At 49.7% G+C, this 18,553-nt stretch overlaps 1 protein-coding gene across 1 annotated transcript; it reads right to left on the reverse strand.

The window, feature by feature from the left end:
• Positions 1–1,618: 1,618 nt before the first annotated feature.
• TFE3 (transcription factor binding to IGHM enhancer 3) lies at positions 1,619–12,550 on the reverse strand. The gene is made up of 10 exons (XM_045538376.1): positions 12,147–12,550; positions 9,783–9,896; positions 8,454–8,757; positions 7,546–7,791; positions 7,359–7,463; positions 5,818–5,935; positions 5,258–5,314; positions 5,011–5,086; positions 3,907–4,054; positions 1,619–3,449 (listed from the first exon to the last, which is right to left on the reverse strand). The coding sequence occupies exons 1-10, from the start codon at positions 12,260–12,262 to the stop codon at positions 3,006–3,008; spliced, it is 1,728 nt and encodes a 575-aa protein (XP_045394332.1). The 5' UTR covers positions 12,263–12,550; the 3' UTR covers positions 1,619–3,005.
• Between the last annotated feature and the right edge of the window lie 6,003 nt (positions 12,551–18,553).

Here is an 18,553-nt window from a genome sequence, read left to right on the forward strand (position 1 = left end):
TGTGGTAATTTGTTAGACAGGAATGGATAATTAATACAGTGTCCTTATTTGGATCCTAGAACAGAAAAGACATTACCGGAAAAACCAGTGAAATCCAAATAAAGTCCAAAGTTGAGTTAATAGTATTCTACCAATGTAATTTTCTTAGCATCGATAAATGTACCATAGTTTTATAAAGATATTAACATTAAGGGGAGGTGGGTGATGGGTATAGAAGCTCTCTCTAATGGCTTTACAACTCTTCTGTAGATCTACTTCAGAATAGAAACTTAAAAAAAAAACACCAGTTACAGATTCCTTTGTTCCTTCTCCACTCCCACTGCTTCATTTGACCAGCCTTAAAAAAAAAAAAAATTCTGTGGCTGGGCATGGTGGTTCATGCCTGTAATCCTAGCATTCTGGGAGGCCGAGGCGGGAGGATCACTTGAAGTCAGGAGTTTGAGACCAGCCTGAGCAAGAGCGAGACCCTCATCTCTATCAAAAATAGAAAAATTAGCCAGGCATCGTGTCACGTGCCTATAATGTCATGTGCCTGTAGTCCCAGCTACTTGGGAGGCTGAAGGAGGAAGGATTGCTTAAGCCCAGGAGTTGGAGGTTGCTGTGAGCTTGGCTGATGCCACAGCACTCTAGCCTGGGTAACAGAGTGAGACTCTGTCTCAAAAAAAAAACAAAAAACAAAACGAACAAAAAAACCCCCCAATTCTGGGCATTACATGTTATGTTTATAAAATAAATAAGAGAGTATAGCAAAGTTGAGGAGAAAAAAATAACAGTATGAGGAAGCCACCAGTCTGGTGATAGAGATTCAGCAACCAGGCCTGAAGGGTAGCAGCATGATGAGTTAGAAAGAGGTGACAAGTGTGGTGGTTGCAATCTGGCTGGGGAGCCATGGTGACCAAGCCTGGTTGTAGCCCTCAGGGGTCAGTCTGGTGGGAGAGACACAGGGACCAAGCCTGATGCTTGTCCTGGCAGTGAGTCTGGTTGAGAAATTCCAGGAAGAAATATTTCTGAGCCTTCAACAAGATACTTATGCCCACTTAAATTCTCCCCAAATCTCAACATCTGTTCCAAAATTGAGTTGCTTGCCTTGTTCCTCTACCTTTATGGTTTTTGTCTTTGCCCTTTCCACCATCTGGAACACCTCTGTTGTCTGTCAGGAAATATCCTATGTACTTCCTTATTAGTTTCAAATGTGAATTTTCAAAAAAGTCTTTCCCCTCTGCCCTCAGTGGCATTTTTTAATCCCAAGGCCTCATGCACCTGACTTTACCATCTCACGCTTCACCCATTCACAGGCTGTACATCTTTGGAACCGTTCCTTAGATCCTATTCCTCAGTTTCCTCAAATACTACATGGGAATAAGCAGCAGCTTCTGATTAACGCTCCTTAGAGAAATAAATTAGGTGAAACGCTTGTAGCAGTTAGGATGGTGCCTGGCAGGTCATAGAAAAAACTGATTTTTTTTGTTTGCAGATTGTTTGCCTCCAGCCCCTCTTCCTACCTAAATTCTTTTACCCATCCTTCTGAAATCTGTTTCTCCCAAGAACTTTTATCCCTCCTGGCCTGCATGGACCATGTCCACTGCACAGTTAAAAACAAGGACAGGAGACTCTCTGCCAAAGTTAAAAGCGCATCAAACACGCCTAGCGTTTATTATTTTAATCACAAACCTACAGACCCCTCAGTACACACTACTTGGGGTCTGGCCCCAGCAATCCAAATCTGACAACCTTGGGTGTAGGTGGTAGAAGGGGTGTGAATGGGCAGGGAGTGTCTCTTGATAACTCTGAAGTGGGGAGATACCTCCAAATGGAGAACTGGGTGGGGGCTAGAGGTTGGGGGTGACCTAGCTTCTGAGTAGGGAGGTCAATAAAAAACCAGATAAACAAACGAGGGGGTACCATATGCTTTTGCAACCCTCTTCCAAGCCTCTGCCTTGGTGGGGGGAAGCTTCCACTTTTTCCTGGGCTGGGGAACTCCCAGGAATGGCCCCTTCCTTCATCTCGTTCCTCTACATGTTGAAAAACAATTCTGGGAACCTGGACTCAGTCCCCACTGATCCCCATCACTTCCCCAAACTGCCCCTCAAGGAAGAAGGCAAGACTGTGCCCAATGGTGGGGGCCCAACTCTCACTCCAGATCTAGGTCTGGAAAGTCAGTCCATAAGATTTCAAGAGTCGCCACCTTCTCCAAGAGCAAGGTTGTCTCAGAGCCCTCCTAAGGTTTGATCAGGTTGGTCCCAGGTTAAGGCGGGGGAGCTTAAGTACCACTCCTCCCTGCAGTATGGAATGCTTGGATGGGATGTTGCTAAGGGACAAGGGCAGGGCTGTGATCTCCACACAGGGTACCCTGGTCCTACCGACTCCTCCACACCTGAAATACCTGCGCTGGGCTGTCCTTGGAGGGAAGGGGCAGGGCCTGGCTCCTCCATTCCTAGAAGGCCAGGACTGAGTTCCCAGGGGAAGAGGCTGGGTCTCATTCTCACTTCTGTTCCTAGCCTGGGCAGGGCTTAAACTCCCAGGACTAGGACCCCTATCATTTGATTCCTCTTCTGTGCCAGGATGGACCAGACTGGTGGTTCTAAGAGAAGGGATCGAGCATTATCCTGATACCTCCTTTTCCTAGGAGACCTGGCTAGGACAGTCCCTAGGGGACAGGGGTGGGACCCCATCCAGTCTCCTTCCCTCACCTAGGCAAGGATGGATCCCACAGGGAAAGGGATGAGGCTGTGATCATCAGGGGATACGCCCTGGTCTCATCACCTTCTGCAGCCTTCTCCTTCTAAAAATACCTGCTCTGGGCTGTTCCTTTGGGGAAGGGGCAGGGCCTCATCTGACTCTTCCTCCTTGCCTGATTACAGGGGTGGGGCCCGATCACATCTCCTCTTCCCCCAGAATACCTGGGTAGGGCAGTCTCATGGGAGGGTGGGGGAAAAGGCGGGGCCTCATCCTGACTTGTCCTCCTTTCCTGGGTGGGGAAGCCCCAGGGGAGGGGAGAGGCCTGATCAGGACTCCTCCTCCATGCTGAAGCTGCTGCGGCGGCTGCTGGCCTTGGAGACCGCCGGGGATACTGAAGAGAGCAGGGGGTCAGATGCAGCCCGCAGCGGAGACAGGGCACCCCCCGACAGTCCTCCCACCACCCCCTCCTCCTCCTCCATCAGAATGTCCTCCAGCCCCAGGTGGAAGGGGTCCCCCAGGTCCCCCAGATGGTCGCTGGGAAAGTGCAGGTCCAGAAGGGCATCCGAGGGTGGTGCTGGGGGCTGCTGATGGGGAGCATTCTGGGACGGTCCCCCCCCTACATGAAACGTTGCTGTGCCCGGCCTGCCCTCCTCCTCAATGTCCAGCTGCTCTGGCTTGAGGCTGTCAGAGGCTGAAGTCGTGGCCAGGGAGAGCAGCCCTGGGCTGGGAGGTACTGGCAGACCATGGATCTGGGCCTGCAGTTCTAGCTCCTGCAAAAAGTAAGGGGGGAGTGTGGGATAAGATGGGGTTCAGAGTCCTTCAGAGGCAGAGTATAAATGCTAAAAGGACAGGCTGCCTGGGTTGGAATTCAGCCTCTGCCACTCACTAGTTATGAAACCTTAGGGGCAAGTCTCTTAATGTCTCTGAGCCTTGGAGTCCCAATCTGTAAAATGGGTATAATGATGGTCCCTATTTCATAGGTTTGTTGTGGGGATTAAATAAATTATTGGATATAAAGCTCCTGTCACACTGCATGGCACAAGATAAATACGACATATGTTAGCTAATATTCATTAGTATTCTTGTTAATGTTATGATTATTACTTATCTTCCTCCTCCTCATGTGAGTTGGGAAGCCTGGGGATCCCCCAAGTACAGGAGGGGAAACCCTGGCCTGTTCTTTCTCTGCCTCCCACCCCTACCCGCCGCCATCTCCCCCTTCCAGACCTGAATTCGGAGCTGCAGGCTGCGGTTGGCCTGCTCCAGGGATCGCTGCCGGCTCTCCAGGTCTTTGGAGCGCTGTTGCTCCTTCTGCAACTTGCGAATATAATCCACAGAGGCCTTCAGGATGGTGCCTTTGTTCCAGCGCATCTCCCTGTGGGGCCCGAAGTGGGAGGAAAGAAGAGAGTGCTGCACAAGGGGTTTCTCAGGCACTGAAGGGGGGACTGCACCTGGCAGACAGAGCACCCCACATATCTAAAGCTTGAGGTGGGGGTACATCAAAGCTATGGAGTGCTCAGATGAAAACCCCTACCTGGAACCTTCCAATGGTGCCCGATCACACTCTTGACCCTGGAAGCCCTCTGTCACCTGATCCCTTATGGCTCCTCTCTCACCTATGTCCCTCTGATTTATCTTACTACAGCCACACTGGCCTCTCAGTGTTGCTGGAACATGGAAAACCATTCCTATCTCAGGGCCTCGATCCCAGCTGCGCCCTCGGCCTTGAATACCCTTTTCCCAGGTGCCCACATGGCTTCCTGCCTCACCCCCTTATGCTCTTTATTCTTGCCACTTGAAGCTTGCCCTGTCCCCACCCTCTATACCCCAAACTGTAACCCTCTGCATCATTCTCTCATCTTCCTTTTATTCTTCATTCTTCTCCTAACAGTCATCATAACAGATCTCATGGATTTTACTTATTTTATCTCATTTTACTGTCTGGCTGCCCTCAATAAAACATCAGTCCCATGAGGTCAGGGATCTTTGTCTGTTTGGTTCCCTCTGGTATCCTCAGTGCCTAGCATGGTACCTGGCACAAAACAGAGGCTCAGTAAATAAACCTTGAATAAATAAAGGACGTGCTAAGTGAACACAAATGTCAGTGTATATACCCTACAGGGACCAGATGGGGCACAGAGACCATAATGTCATGTACCTAAAATGTTCAGTGGGGAAACAGTGAGGGTGTGCAATCCTGCTCAGGCTGAGAAGGAGCCAGAGGAGAACTGCCTGGGCAAGACTGCCTGGGGGGCCCACCAAAGCACAATTTCAGCAGCACAGGGTGCCCGCCCCACCTCCCACTGGCTTGAGGTTCCCAGCCAGACTCACGGGTCACTGGACTTGGGGATGAGAGTGCCCAGCTCCTTGATCCTATCGTTAATGTTGAATCGCCTGCGACGCTCAACTTTGGAGGAAGGGGGAGAGAAAGAAAGAGTGGAAAAGAGTCATCAATCAGCCAAGGAGGGAAGAGACAGAAAGCGGAGCTGGGAGGCTGCTGCAGAGGGGCTCCCCATGGGGGGCTGGGACTCGGGGCAAGGCAGGGCTGCGCAGCGAGGGCACACACTGTCTGGCTTACTCAAGTTGTGATTGTCTTTCTTCTGCCGTTCCTTCAAAAGGGCCTTTGCCTCGGTCTCTGGAAGAGAGTGAGGGTGGTGAGGGCCTCCGGTACGGGAAAGAAGGGAGCATGTGCAGACGCTGAGATAGGGTTTGGTAGGCAAAGGAAGTGACTTGTTTTTTTCTTTGAGATAGGGTCTCTGTCATCCAGGCTGGAGTGCAGTGGCATCATCATAGCTCACTGCAGCCTTGAATGCCTGGGCTCAAGCAATCTTCCTGTTACAGCCTCCCAAGTAGCTGGGACTACAGGCGTGAGCCACCCTGCCTGGCTGATTTTTTTTAAGTGCCTTTCTTTTACAATCTCTTATGAAGCCATGGTGACAAGCCAGTTGTTTAATCTAAGATGAGAAAGTGAGAGGAAGTGAGGTGAAAGCAGGACCATGGGCCACATGGAAAAACAGGGCAAATGGTCCCCATTTCTGTATGTCTGAGCCCTTTGCCCCAGAATCAGGCCCACCTGCAGACCTGGTAGGCATGAGGTTCAACCAGGGTACAGGGTGGGGCCAAGACCCTCTCACTTACCAGAGATCTCTCGTTTGATGTTGGGCAGCTCAGCTGGGCAGGAGTTACTGACGGTGATGGCTGGTGTGGCCACACCCTGACTACTGTACACATCAAGCAGATTTCCTGACACGGGGAGCTGGGGGCAGGGAGGGCAGAGAAACAGTGATTGGGAACAGACTCCAAGCTCAGCCCATCTCAGAACCATACTACTGACCCTCCACACATCCCAAAGACAGGGCCCTCTAACACAAGGATTGGCTGACTCAGCACGAGAACCTTTCATTCTCTTTTAAGGCAATTTCCCATGGCAACCCTACAGGGAGGACAGAGCAAACTGGACCCATCCTGCTTTGCTGGGAGACTGGAGACTGCCCGGCTTATCACCTCCCACCCTCACCTCCTCATATTCCTCAGTGACCTCTAAAGCCCCTCTCCCACATCCCAGGGCTGGGTCTAAGAAGAAATGCAGAAAACCACTCTTCTTAGGTCTTTGTCGGCTCTGATGCGATAGTCCAGTCTGTTAGCTCCTCCCAGCACAACATTCCAATCCAGCATTCTTAAAACACTCCAACCCAATCTTCTCAGACTTTGGTAAATTGTCATGGCAACGTTCCATCCAAAATCTGGCCTTTTGGAGAGTTCCAACCTAATCTTCAGTCTTTTGCTAAAATCAAGTCACACCACCTTCCATACCACAGTCTCCTGCTACCATGTACCAAGGTCCTGACTCTAGTACGTTCCTGCACATCCTGACCTCTCAGGAGATTCTTGTCCAACTAGTCAACTAGCACTGCTTTTATGTTAGCCTAGTTTTTATATCCTGGATACACTCTACGGCAGCACACTAATCTAGAAGTACACCAAACTCTCACCTCCTGATGAGTTTTCATCACTTGAAACCCCCTCCAGTCTGCTGGATCCATTTAATATAAGGTCTCAATCTCTATCTATGTCCAAATCAATAAAAAGTTCTGAGAAACTGGTACCATTTTTATACATGCTTCTATCCTCTTGATAAGTTGGAAAAAAGCAAAGCTATAACCACTATGTATGTTGCAAAGCAAGTTATGAGACTCTTGGAATGTCTGAGAACCAGAATGTTACAATGGTATATCCCCTTGCTCTAGAAAGTTTTATCCACTGTCTACGAGGACCCAACCTCTTGGCACAGTTCACTCCAAGAGACTAGGTATATTCCAATCGCTACATGGTCTGGGTATGTCCCAATGACCCAAATCCCTTGGTACACTCAAATAGCTGAGAGGGCCACCTCTTGGTACTTCTTACAGAAAAGCCTGAGCACCTAACACCTTAGTATGCCCTAGTATTTCTGTGAACTCCCCACCCCCTATCTCCCAAGGTGTACAAGGCCCACCTCTCAAGCAGTCTAGCAAGGCCCAAGGGCACTGGGATGCCCCATTCTTGCCATCAGGCCTCCCTCTACATCTCGGCACAATCCACAGCAAGGGTCCCATATACACACAAGCCAGCACGGATGTGGTCTCAGTGAGAGAGGGGTGCCCTCATTTTCAGACAAACCTCCCATCTCAAGGACTCACTGTGCTGGGGAGCTGCAGCCCTGCAGTGCCTCCGGGCAGATAGCTGAGCATCTCATCATTGTAACTGGACTCCAGGCTGATGATCTCATCAATGACATCATCAATCTGGGGGAAGAAGTAAATCCTGTACAAGGTTAGAAGAATTTGGGGTGGGGGGAGTGTGTGAGGGCTGGCTGCAGCCTCTTACCTCCTTCTCTGAACTGGACCCGATGGTGAGCAGCGCCATGGGGCTGTTGGGAGCGCTGCCTGTGGGGCCGGTAGCGTGGGCAGCCTCAGGGGCAGGCAGCGGCTGGGCACTTGCGGGCCCTGGCGGTGGGGTGAGGGCCTGAGAAGCCAGCTTGGGCCCAAGTGTGGTGGACAGGTACTGTTTCACCTGCTGCCGGCGCGCCTGCTGTAGGTGGTAGCGCGTTGGGTTCTCCAGGTGAGTCTGCACCTGTGGGATAAGAGAGATGAGGAAAGGGAGGGGAAAGGTAGAACAAGGCTGGAGGGGTGACTCTGAGCCCCAGCTTGACTCTCCTAACTCATCTGTTCCTAAACTCAGGCAGGCAAACTGGAGAACCCCCAGTAGAATCTGAAAACCCCCCAAAGATATTGGTGCATCTCTCCTAGGACCCAAACTCTCTCAGAAATACTTCATAGCCCCCAAGATCCACCCATGGCTGACAGGATCCCTCAGTTTCTGGAAAACTCATCACAGTCTCCAAGACTCCCCTGTCCAGTCTCTAACACCACTTAACAGACCTGGGGACCATACATGGTTTCCCCAGATGCCCTAATGGGCAAAGAACTGCTAACAAATCACACACAAGCACAAAGCTCTTCCTACAAAGCCAGGGCCCATTTGAGGCATTCACGACCCTCCATGGTCCACCAAGACATCTTCATGGCCACAAGAACCCCTCACAACCCCACAAGAATACCTTAGAAACCCTACACACTTGGGATACGAGCACAGACCATTTAAACAGTACCAGGGACATTCCTTAGATCCCCTAGAACTTTGCCACCAGGAAGCCCAGGCCACCTCTAGCTCCTAGGACCACTCTTCAGTCACCAGGAGCCCCCTCCTCCCAAGGCCTCTGGACCTCATCTTACCTTTAGCACCTCCCTGGGCACCTGAGCAGGAGGTGGACGGCCCAATGTGTGGCCCCCAGCAGAGACACCAACCACAGAGATGGCAGGAGAGGCAGGTGCAGGACTGGGGAAGGGAGCTGCTGCAGCCTGTTCCCGACGCTCACGCCTCTCCTGCTCCTGCGCCTGGGCCCGCATGAGCTGCTGCCGCAGCAAGACCCTCGATGAAGAAGATGACGACATGGCAGGGGTCCTGGAGCCCCCTGCAGAAGACGATGCAGAGAGTGTAGCTGGGGTGGTTGGTGTGGCCTGCAGTGATATTGGGAGGCTGTGGAATGGGAAATATGGGGCCACAGGTAAGCTAAACGTCTCATCCTGAGCCTAAGGGGTCACAGTGTGATGGAGTAGACACAGGAACCAGGCCTGTTCTCTACCTTCAGAGGCTACAGTGTGGAGGCTGAAACACAGAAACTGGTGACAGCCCTCAGGGTTCACAGTCTGTTAGAGGAGACACTGGAATCAGACATGGTCCCAGCACTCAGAAGTAATAGTCTGGTGGGGGAATTTTAGCCCTCAGATCTATGGTGACACCTAGATTTGAGCCTGTTTATGCAGTAAGTAGAAATGCTATTGCTCAGCTCTGCGAGAGGGGGTTTATCCTGTTTAGAGGCGAGCTGAAGCAGAATTGAAGCTGTGGCAGTAGAATGTGGATGCAGAGGGCTCCTAAGCCCAACTTGAAGCTAGTGATGCTATCTGAGCTTCTTGGGGTGGACATCAGGCTATAAGGGCAGCCCCAGGCCCCTCTTCCTCCCCTGCCTGGGCCTCTGGTCCCAGGAGTTAGTCTGTCTTGAAAATCTCAGGGATTTCATAATCCTCTCTTCCTGCCCCTCTTCAAGGTCCCCTCCCCTCTCTTACAGCCCAGGCCGATGACTCAGCACATTTAGACTTCCAAGCTGGGGGAAAGAAGAGACCAGCAGGGGGTCCCCAAGGGCTGAGGGTGGGAGGGGGCTGAGTAGGGGCTGGGGGGAGGGCTCCACCACCCACCTGGGGGTATGAGTTTAAGCAGGCCATGCCCTATCTCTGGGTGTTCCAGGCTGGCTGGAATATTTGTGTATGAATGGGTGTGCAGGTGGGGTAGGCAGGGGAGGTCTTGTTAGAGATGCTGGAATCCTAGCTTAACCACCTGCTTTCCTGTGTGACACACTCTTTCTGGCCCCCAATTTTACCATCTGGAAAAATGCAGGCTGGTAAGGGAATGGGTTGGGCTGGTATGGAGGGCCTCTGCCCATCAAGAGGGGAGAGGGGAGAGGGGGGCTAAGGAATTGGGAGGGAAGTCAGATAGGTGAGTCATACCTTGAGTGTAGGGGTGGGGGTTGGCTTTTGAGCTCGTAGAAGCTGTCAGGATCAAGGACGTTTTCTAATTCGATATCAGCAACAATCCCAGATTCCGGAAGCAAAGAGTTCAGGCTGAGGGTAGGGGGGAGGTAGGGGTGGTGGTCAGTGACAGAAGGGAGACCTTATTCCTCAGCCCTCCCCTGAGACGGAGAGATGAGAGAGAGAGACAGAGAGAAGAAACTCTCTCAAATCTGGCCACCCTGCTGGGTACCATCACCATAAATTCCCACATCCTTTCCCTTCCCCATTGTTGAATGTTGTGTTACCCATACCTTAAGAGTCAGAATCGTGAGAGGGCCTGGATCCCAACCCCCTCACTGTAACAACAACCTAGGTTTGAGGAAAACAAGAATTTAGGAATAACAAGGGACTTTACAGAAGGAATTCTGACTTTGTATTCAGAGTTCTCCCAGCCTCCATACCCCCCCTGCTGTTTTCTTTACAGCTGAATGTGGGCCCAGGTGTGGAGACACACACACACACACACACACACACACACACACACACACACACACACACAATCCCTCAGTCTAACGGTCCATTGTAACACAAACCAAATGCATCACAAACAGAACTGGGGTTTATGACATAAGGATTTACCACTTTGCAGGAGTTTTTCCCATCCCCAGAGTTCATGGGATGCCAACACACACCCAAATACAAAAATGGAAATATCAAAGGCTCCCCTCGCTCCAATAGTCTGGATTTACAAGAGGGAGAACTGGGGTAGATGATCTGCTTTATACAAGCATTCTTTTCTTAGCCGGAGGAGTCTTCCCAGCTCTCTCCTGTTTTTTGGATAGATCAAAACACACATACACACCCCCAATACCAACACCCACTGGCACACAAAATAACAATCCATGTAGACCCCTCCCTTTCAACTATGCCCACTACTGTGATGATCTAGGTTGTGATAAAGGAATTAGAAGATGGTGAATCGATATACAGAAAGGCTCCTGCTCAGCCCACCATGCTGGGTCCAAGGACCCCAGTGTGCAGGGGACACAAACACACACGTGGATGAATATGCATCCTTGAATTTAGTCAGGGATTTAGAATCCTGAGGGATTGCGGTGACTTCACTTGATAAGAATTCTCTCCCCTCCCCAAGGATCTGTCTTCCTTCCTCTCCTCACACTCAGATGGGGCCCTAAAACCACCCAGGAAGTCGGGAAGAGGAAGCTCGGGGAGTTGCTGAGCTCAGCACAATCCCAGGCAGAAAGGAGGCAAAGACCCCTCCCATGCTCACACACCCATTGCACAGAAGTTCCGAAGAGATGGGTGCTGGGTTGGGCAGAGAGCCCTAGGGCTCCAAAGCCTGCTCATGAAGTACGGATGAGCAGAGGCCAGAGAGGACCCACCCAGGCAGAGATGGTGCAATCTGTACTCGTTCCAGCTCTGGGGACAGATTCAAGATTACCCCCAGGAGCTGAGAGATAGACTGGGGCAAGATAAAAAGAAGAGTGTGTGGGTAGGGAGTGGGCAAGGCTGGCTGAGAGTCTAGGGCAAGTGGCAGCAGGAACAAGACCCTCCTCTGGGTTCCCAAATAAGGTCTGAGGCTTTCTCTGAGCTAAGAGGTAACATCATCTCCATCCCCTCTGTTTGCCCCGCTGTCTCCCGCTCAAGCCCCCATGGAAGTCATGGAAGTGTGGGAAGAGGGCTTTTCCACTATCCCTAGTATCTGCCCCAGCTGGGGGGGGGAGGGCGGGATAGGGGTAAAAGGATTATTTTGGTCAAGTCTTGCTAGATGTTGCTTTTCTTGCTCATTCACTCACACCACAAGGCTGGTCTCAGGCAGCATATCTGAGATAGCCACAAATCTCTCCAGATTCACGTTATCCCCCAACACAGTAACCAGCTACTGAAGACTCACCAAGCCCCTGGGACCCCTTCTCCCACACTGAGGGAAAAAAATTCTAGGATTCCCTTAAAATCAGTGCCTCACCTGATAGAGTGTCCCCTCAAATTCATTCCCCTCGTGCCTGACTCAAGGACCCCAAATTCAGCCTCTAACCAGAGTCCCAGTCCCCCAAGTTCAGCTACCTTAGACCAATTTCTGGATACTCCAGAATCAACCCCTGTAGACCCAGTCAAGAGTTCCCCAAAATCTGGCCAGGCCCCCGTTAATGCACTTCCACGACTCCTTTAAGTCTCAAAGGAGGCCACTACCAGATTTCTTCGGTGTCCCCCCAAGACAGGCGCCCCGACATCCTCCAAGCCTAGGCCGAGGGCCTCCAATCCCAGTGCGGGGCCCCCACTGCCCCAGACCAGGCCCCCAAGAACCCCAGTTGGCACTCCCAGCCCCAGGCGGCCCCGCACCTGAGCAGCTGGGCCGAGTCGGCCGGCCTGCGCTCCTCCAACAACACGAACACGGCTCGAGGACCCTCCGCGCTGGCCTCTACGCCGTCCCGAGCTGGCTCGGCCGCATGAGACATGACGCCCGGCCCCGGGCGAGCCCTGCCAGGCCGGTCGGGCCTCGGCCCGGTCCCCCTAACAAAATAAGAGTCCCCCTCCCCCCCCGTCGCCACCGCCTCCTCCTCCGCTAAGCCATGGAACTAGTTCTGCGCGGGCAGGCAGGCGGCGTCGGGGAGATGGGATGGGCCGTGAGTCATCCCCCGCCCTGAACGGACCGACACCCCCGCCTCAACCTAACCCGGGACTACCGCCCTCCTCCCCTTCGTCCTCGTCCCCCTCCTCTCAGGGTTGCGGAAACTCCACAGGAAGTGACCACACCAGGATGGACGGCTCATCTGGCCACGCCCCCTAAGTGAGGTAGCCAATCGCTGAGGGGCGATTCGAGAACTCTCACTAAGCAACGCCTCAGACGCAGAGGAAAAACTAGATTCGGCTCGCCCACATTTCCGAGAAGGGGACTCTAGGCCACGCCCCCAACAGCGGCAGCAAACAGGCAAGGGGAATTTGGTTGAATCACGCCTCCCTGTTTGCGTTGCTTTCTCAGCCACGCTCCTCCTCTCAATTTATCCCTCCGCAAGATATTAAGCCGCTCCTTGGGTCCTCTGCGCCTGCGCACCGTCTCCAGTCCAAGCTTTAAGCTGCGGAACTGCGCCGCCTCTCGGCCAATATTGGTAATATCTGCGCCCTAGACCGCGCTCCAACCTCGATCTAGCCGTGCCCCCTCAGCCGAAGCCATAACTGTGAGGCAGAGGCAGCCACATTCCCTGGAGGTGCGGGCCAGAAACCCCACTCTTTCGATATCCGCAGTCCAGTCGCCCAGCTGGTCTTCCCCGGAGTGCTCCACCTTTTCTATGCCATCTAGAGCGGTTGTTGTACTATGTCGTTGTGCTATGCAATAAGTGCTTAACAAATCCTTGGCAGGTAGATGAATGGGTGGATGGATGGAAATTAGATCTTGTCCCTTTGGTGAATGACGACTCCTGGAATCATAAGACAAGGGTTTGAATTTGGCAGGGGACCTCCCCTATCCAAGGCTCAGCTTTCCTGGCCTGTCAAATTGGAGTCATAATACCTATCTGGCAGGACTGTTATGAGGATTAGAGATAATTTATGAAAAGTGCTAGCAGGTTGTTTGGCATACAATAAGCTCTCCAAAAATTAATTGAGTCACTCATTTGTTCACTTATTTGACATTTACTGAGCGCTTCTGTGTGCCAGATTACATGTAAGCCAGCTTGCACATAGGGGAGGGTCTTACCCTCACCTTCAGGTGCACATAGCTCACAAAACACCCAGACCCACAACGTTAGCTTCCTTCCCAATATTCCAAGACCCCGCCCTAAGTCGGACCTCCAGGACCTTCACCAGGCTCCCATTTGCCTTGCACCTTCCTGTATTGGCATCCTTATGTCCTGGGTCTGTCAGTTTGGCAAACACGCACATCCACACGCACTCACAACCACTTCGTAGAAGGGGAGACCCTCTACATAATAAAGTTGAAAATTCTTCCCCAAATTAATCAAATTAATCTCGAAAAGAAAAACCAATACATTACCAATCAAGATTCCAAAATGGAACTTGTAGTCCTGATGGTGAAATTCCTATGGTGCCTTAAACATGTAAGAATGGCGAATTTTACAAAAGAAGAAAGAGGAGGGCATGGTCTCACCAGATTCAAAATATATTACAAAGCTCTAGTAATTAAAACGTTGTGGTGTGGGAGTAGGAATAGAAAACTAGATCAATGGTACAGAAACAGAATCCCAAAGTTGACCCAAGTATTTATGGAAATTAGTAAATGATAAAAATATTCAAATCACAGAGAGATGGACATTCGCTAAAATGATTTGGGGAGAAATGACTATCTTTTGGGGGAAGGGATTAGATTCTTAATTTACACAATTCATAAAATTAATCCCAGATTGGTTAAAGACCTAAATATAAAAAGCAAAACTATATAAAACTATATAACTATAAAATATTAGAAAAAATTTTTGGAGAATATGTTTAAGGCTTTAGGCAGAAAAGCAGCAAGATACAAAAAGCAGGAGTTATAAAGGCACAATAACCAACATTTATTGGTCATTTTTGACACTTTATCTGATTTAATTCATTTTATTCCTCACAACAGACCTCTGAGGAGGGTTCTATTTATTATTCCAATCTATATCAGGAAACCAAGTACAGCAAAGTTATGTCACTTGCCCTAGGTCACACCAGCTCATAAAACTTGGGATTTGAACCCAGGCACTCTTCATCACTGTGCTCCACAGTCTCTCCATAGGTCTCTCATTCCACATCAAAATATAAACGCACATACAGCTTGATGAAAGATGCTACAAACAAAGCTGAAAGACTTGCAACAGACTGGGAACAAGTATTTACAGCATTAGATCCAGATTAAGTATCCTGTCCCACATCCCAATCCTATAAACACCAGCTTCATACACACATTTTAAATGTCTCCATGACAAGTGCTTTCCCATCACATACCTTGCACAATATGCCCATCCCCTATCTTTTTTTGTTGTTCTCTCTTAATCTTTTGTGCTTAATACTCTTCCTCCTCTGATGCAGCTGGAGTTTCATTGTGAGGCAACTGTGGGATGAGGTGAAGGGAACATGTAGAGGGAGGAGGGAAGGCAGTTGGATGGTGAAGTTGGTGGTGTTTAAGAGTAGACATGAGTGGTGACTGAGGGTGGCTTGGGGTGAGTTTGGGGTCTATAACAGGACAGTTTACATGCAATGGAAGGATCACGTGATGGCCTTCAGGAGGAATGGGGCTTTGAGAGGACAGTTTACGAGTGCAGATGGGGGTGCACTGGGAATACAGTGGGGAGGTTGGAAGATAATTTGGGGTGTAGTTGGAGGGACTATCAGAAGATAGTGTTTAGGGACAGAGTTGGGTATTCTGTACGTAGTTTAGGGAGAAGAGCTGTTAACACTCATAAGATAGTGTGGTAGGCTGAATAATAACACTCCCTCCAAAAGATATTCATGTCCTAATAATCCCTAGAATCTTGGAATGTTACTTTACATGGCAAAATAAAAGGACTTTGCAGATCTGATTAAGTAAGGATTTTGAGCTGGGGAGATTATTCTGGATTATCCAGGTAGACCCTAATTGTAATCATAAATGTTCTTACACGAGGTAGGCAGAAGCAGATTTGACTGACAGAAAAGGAGGAGGCAATGAGACGACAGAGGCAGAGATTGTAGTGATGTGGTCACAAGCCAAGGAATGCTAGCAGCCACCAGAAGGTGGAAGAGACAACAGATTGTCCCCTAGAGCCTCCAGAGGGAATATGGCTCTGCCTACACCTTGATTTTGGACTTCTGGGCCCCAGAACTGTGAAAGAATAAATTTATGTTATTTTAAGCTACCAAGTTTGTGACAATTAGTTGCAGCAACCACAAAACACTAATACAGATGGTTTGGGGTAGAGTTGGGAGGCACTGGAGGGATTTAGGGGTATGCTTGAGGGCTACTGAGGACAGTTTGTGGGTATAATTAGTGGCCATTGGAAAGCATTTGGGTGCAATTGGAGCCATGAAAGGGAATATTGAGGCAGGGTTGGTAAGTTTAGTTGGAAGACTGTGGGAAGGTAAACGGGGGATGTTTACAAGTAGCATTGGGAGCTATTAGAGGACAGTTTAGGATATAGTTGGGAGTTCTTGGAGGGTGGTTTGTATGGTATGGTTGTAAAAAATTAGAAGATGTTTTGTGGGGGTAGTTGCACATAATTTAAGACAAGAGGCCGGGCGCGGTGGCTCACGCCTGTAATCCTAGCACTCTGGGAGGCTGAGACAGGTGGATTGTTTGAGCTCAGGAGTTCGAGACTAGCCTGAGCAAGAGCAAGACCCTGTCTCTACTAAAAATAGAAAGAAATTATCTGGACAACTAAAAATATATATAGGAAAAATTAGCCAGGCATGGTGGTGCATGCCTGTAGTCCCAGCTACTTGGGAGGCTGAGGCAGGAGGATTGCTTGAGCCCAGGAGTTTGAGGTTGCTGTGAGCTAGGCAGATGCCATGGCACTCTAGCCGGGCAACAGAGTGAGACTCTGTCTCAAAAAAAAAAAAAAAAAAAGAGAAGACAAGACAAGGTTGGGCTGTGTGGTCATTTGAAGAGTACTTTTGGGTTATAGTTGGGGCTGCAGTTGTGGGACCAAGGGAAGATAGTGGGTACTTAGAGGCAGGCTTGAGGGCTGTTGGAAGGGAAATTTTAGGGGTGAGGTTTACAATTGTTGGAGAGTAGTTGGAGTTAGGGTTGGGATTCATTGAAAGGTCACTTTGTGGATATTCTTGGGAGTCAATAAAGGGCAGTTTGAGGGTGTAATGGGGGCTGTTGGAAGGTGATTTGAGGGTGAAGGTGAGGCTCTAGGATGGTAGTTTAGTGATGCTCTTTGAGGATTAATAGAGTGGTTTGGGGGTACAGTTGAAGGCTGGTGGGTATGGTCTGCGGTGCAGTTTGGGGGCCTGTTTTGAAGTCTGGACGTCAGAGGGGTGTTGTGAGTTGTAGTTGGGGAGCTATTAGTGAGAAATTTGGGGAGCAGTTAAAGATCATTGGCTAGGCCAGGTGCAGTGGCTCACACCTGTAATCCTAGCACTCTGGGAGGCTGAGGCAGGAGGATCGCTTGACCGCAGGAATTTGAGACCAGCCTGAGCAAAAGTGAGACCCCGTCTCTACTAAAAATAGAAAAAATTAGATGGGCAACTAAAAATAGAAAAAAAAATTATTCAAGCGTGGTGGCGAGTGAGTGCCTGTAGTCCCAGCTACTCAGGAGGCTGAGACAGGAGGATTGCTTGAGCCCAGGAGTTTGAGGTTGCTGTGAGTTAGGCTGATGCTCTGGCACTCTAGCCCAGGCAACAGAGCGAGACTCTGTCTCAAAAAATAGGTAAATAAATAAAGATCATTGGCTAGACTACTATTCAGCAGTAAATGAAACAAACTACTGCTACATGCTACAGCAGGGATGAACCTCACAAACATGCTAAGTGAAAGAAGCCAGACACAAAAAAATCCACATGCTGCATTTATGTGAAATGTTCAGGAAAGGCAAATCTATAGAGACAGAAAGTAGATTAATGGTTGCCTAGGGCTGGGAATCAGAATGGGGATGTACTGTATTCATGCATGAGGGATCTTATTGGGGTGATGAAAATGCTCTAAAACTGGGTTATGGTGATTGTTGCACACTTTGGTAAATTTATTTAAGTGTGCAATTGAATTGCACACTTAAATATGGGTGACTTTTATGGTACATAAATTATATCTCAATTAAGTTGTTTTAAGAGACAGTCATTGGAGAGTGCTTAGTAGTTTGGGTCACTGAATTATGATTTGGGTGCAGTTAAGAGTCAATGGAGAGTTTGGAGGACACATTTTGGGCCACTGGAGTATGGATTTGGGGGCTCGATTGGGTAACTACAGCAAGATGGTTGGTAGTTATTTGGAAGTACAGTTGAGGACTGTTGGAGAGTGGTTTGGAGTGCAGTTTGGGTCAGTGGAGTGTAGTTTGGAGATATAGAGGGTGTTGGAAGGTGGTTTGAAGTGCAGTTGGAAGATCACAGAAAGCGTAGTTGGGATATATGGGATAGTGATAGGGGCTGTTGGAAAGTAGTTTTGTGGGGACAGGAGGGGAGGTCAGTGGAAGGTGGTTTGGTTGGAGGGGTCCATGGAACATGGTTTGGAGGTAGAGGGTGACCATTGGAATTTATTTGAGGTGCAGTTGAGGCCCACATTGAGGATAGTTGGAAATGTTTAGGGTGGTGTTGGGGGCTCTTGGAGAGCCATTTTGGGATCAATAGAGTGTGGTCTAAAGGGTACATGGAGAGTGGTTTGGGGTTAATGGAGGGTGTTTGGGGTGAATATTGGAGGTAGATAGAGGGTGATTTGGAAGTGCTGTTTGGAGGTTAATGGTTTCAGGCTAATTGCAGATGGTTTGGGGGAACAACTTGGGGGTAATGGAAGCTAGTTTATTGGTACAGAGCTTAGGTGTCCATGGAGGGTGGATTGGAGGTACTGCTTGGGATCAACAGACAATAGTTGTGTCTTGTTTTTTTTTTGTTTTTTTTTTTGTTGTTGTTTTGAGACAGAGTTTCGCTCTGTTGTCCCTGGTTGAGTGCAGTGGCGTCATCATAGCTCATTGCAACCTCAAACTCCTGGGCTCAAGCGATCCTCCTGCCTTGGCCTCCCAGAGTGCTAGGATTAAAGGCATGAGTCACTACAACTGGCCCAACAGACGGTAGTTGGGGGTTACAATTTGGGGGATGATGGAAGGTGGTTTGGAAGTTGAAATTCAGAGGTA

The sequence above is a fragment of the Lemur catta genome, chromosome X, assembly GCF_020740605.2.
Source record: "Lemur catta isolate mLemCat1 chromosome X, mLemCat1.pri, whole genome shotgun sequence".
Classification (NCBI taxonomy): domain Eukaryota; kingdom Metazoa; phylum Chordata; class Mammalia; order Primates; family Lemuridae; genus Lemur; species Lemur catta.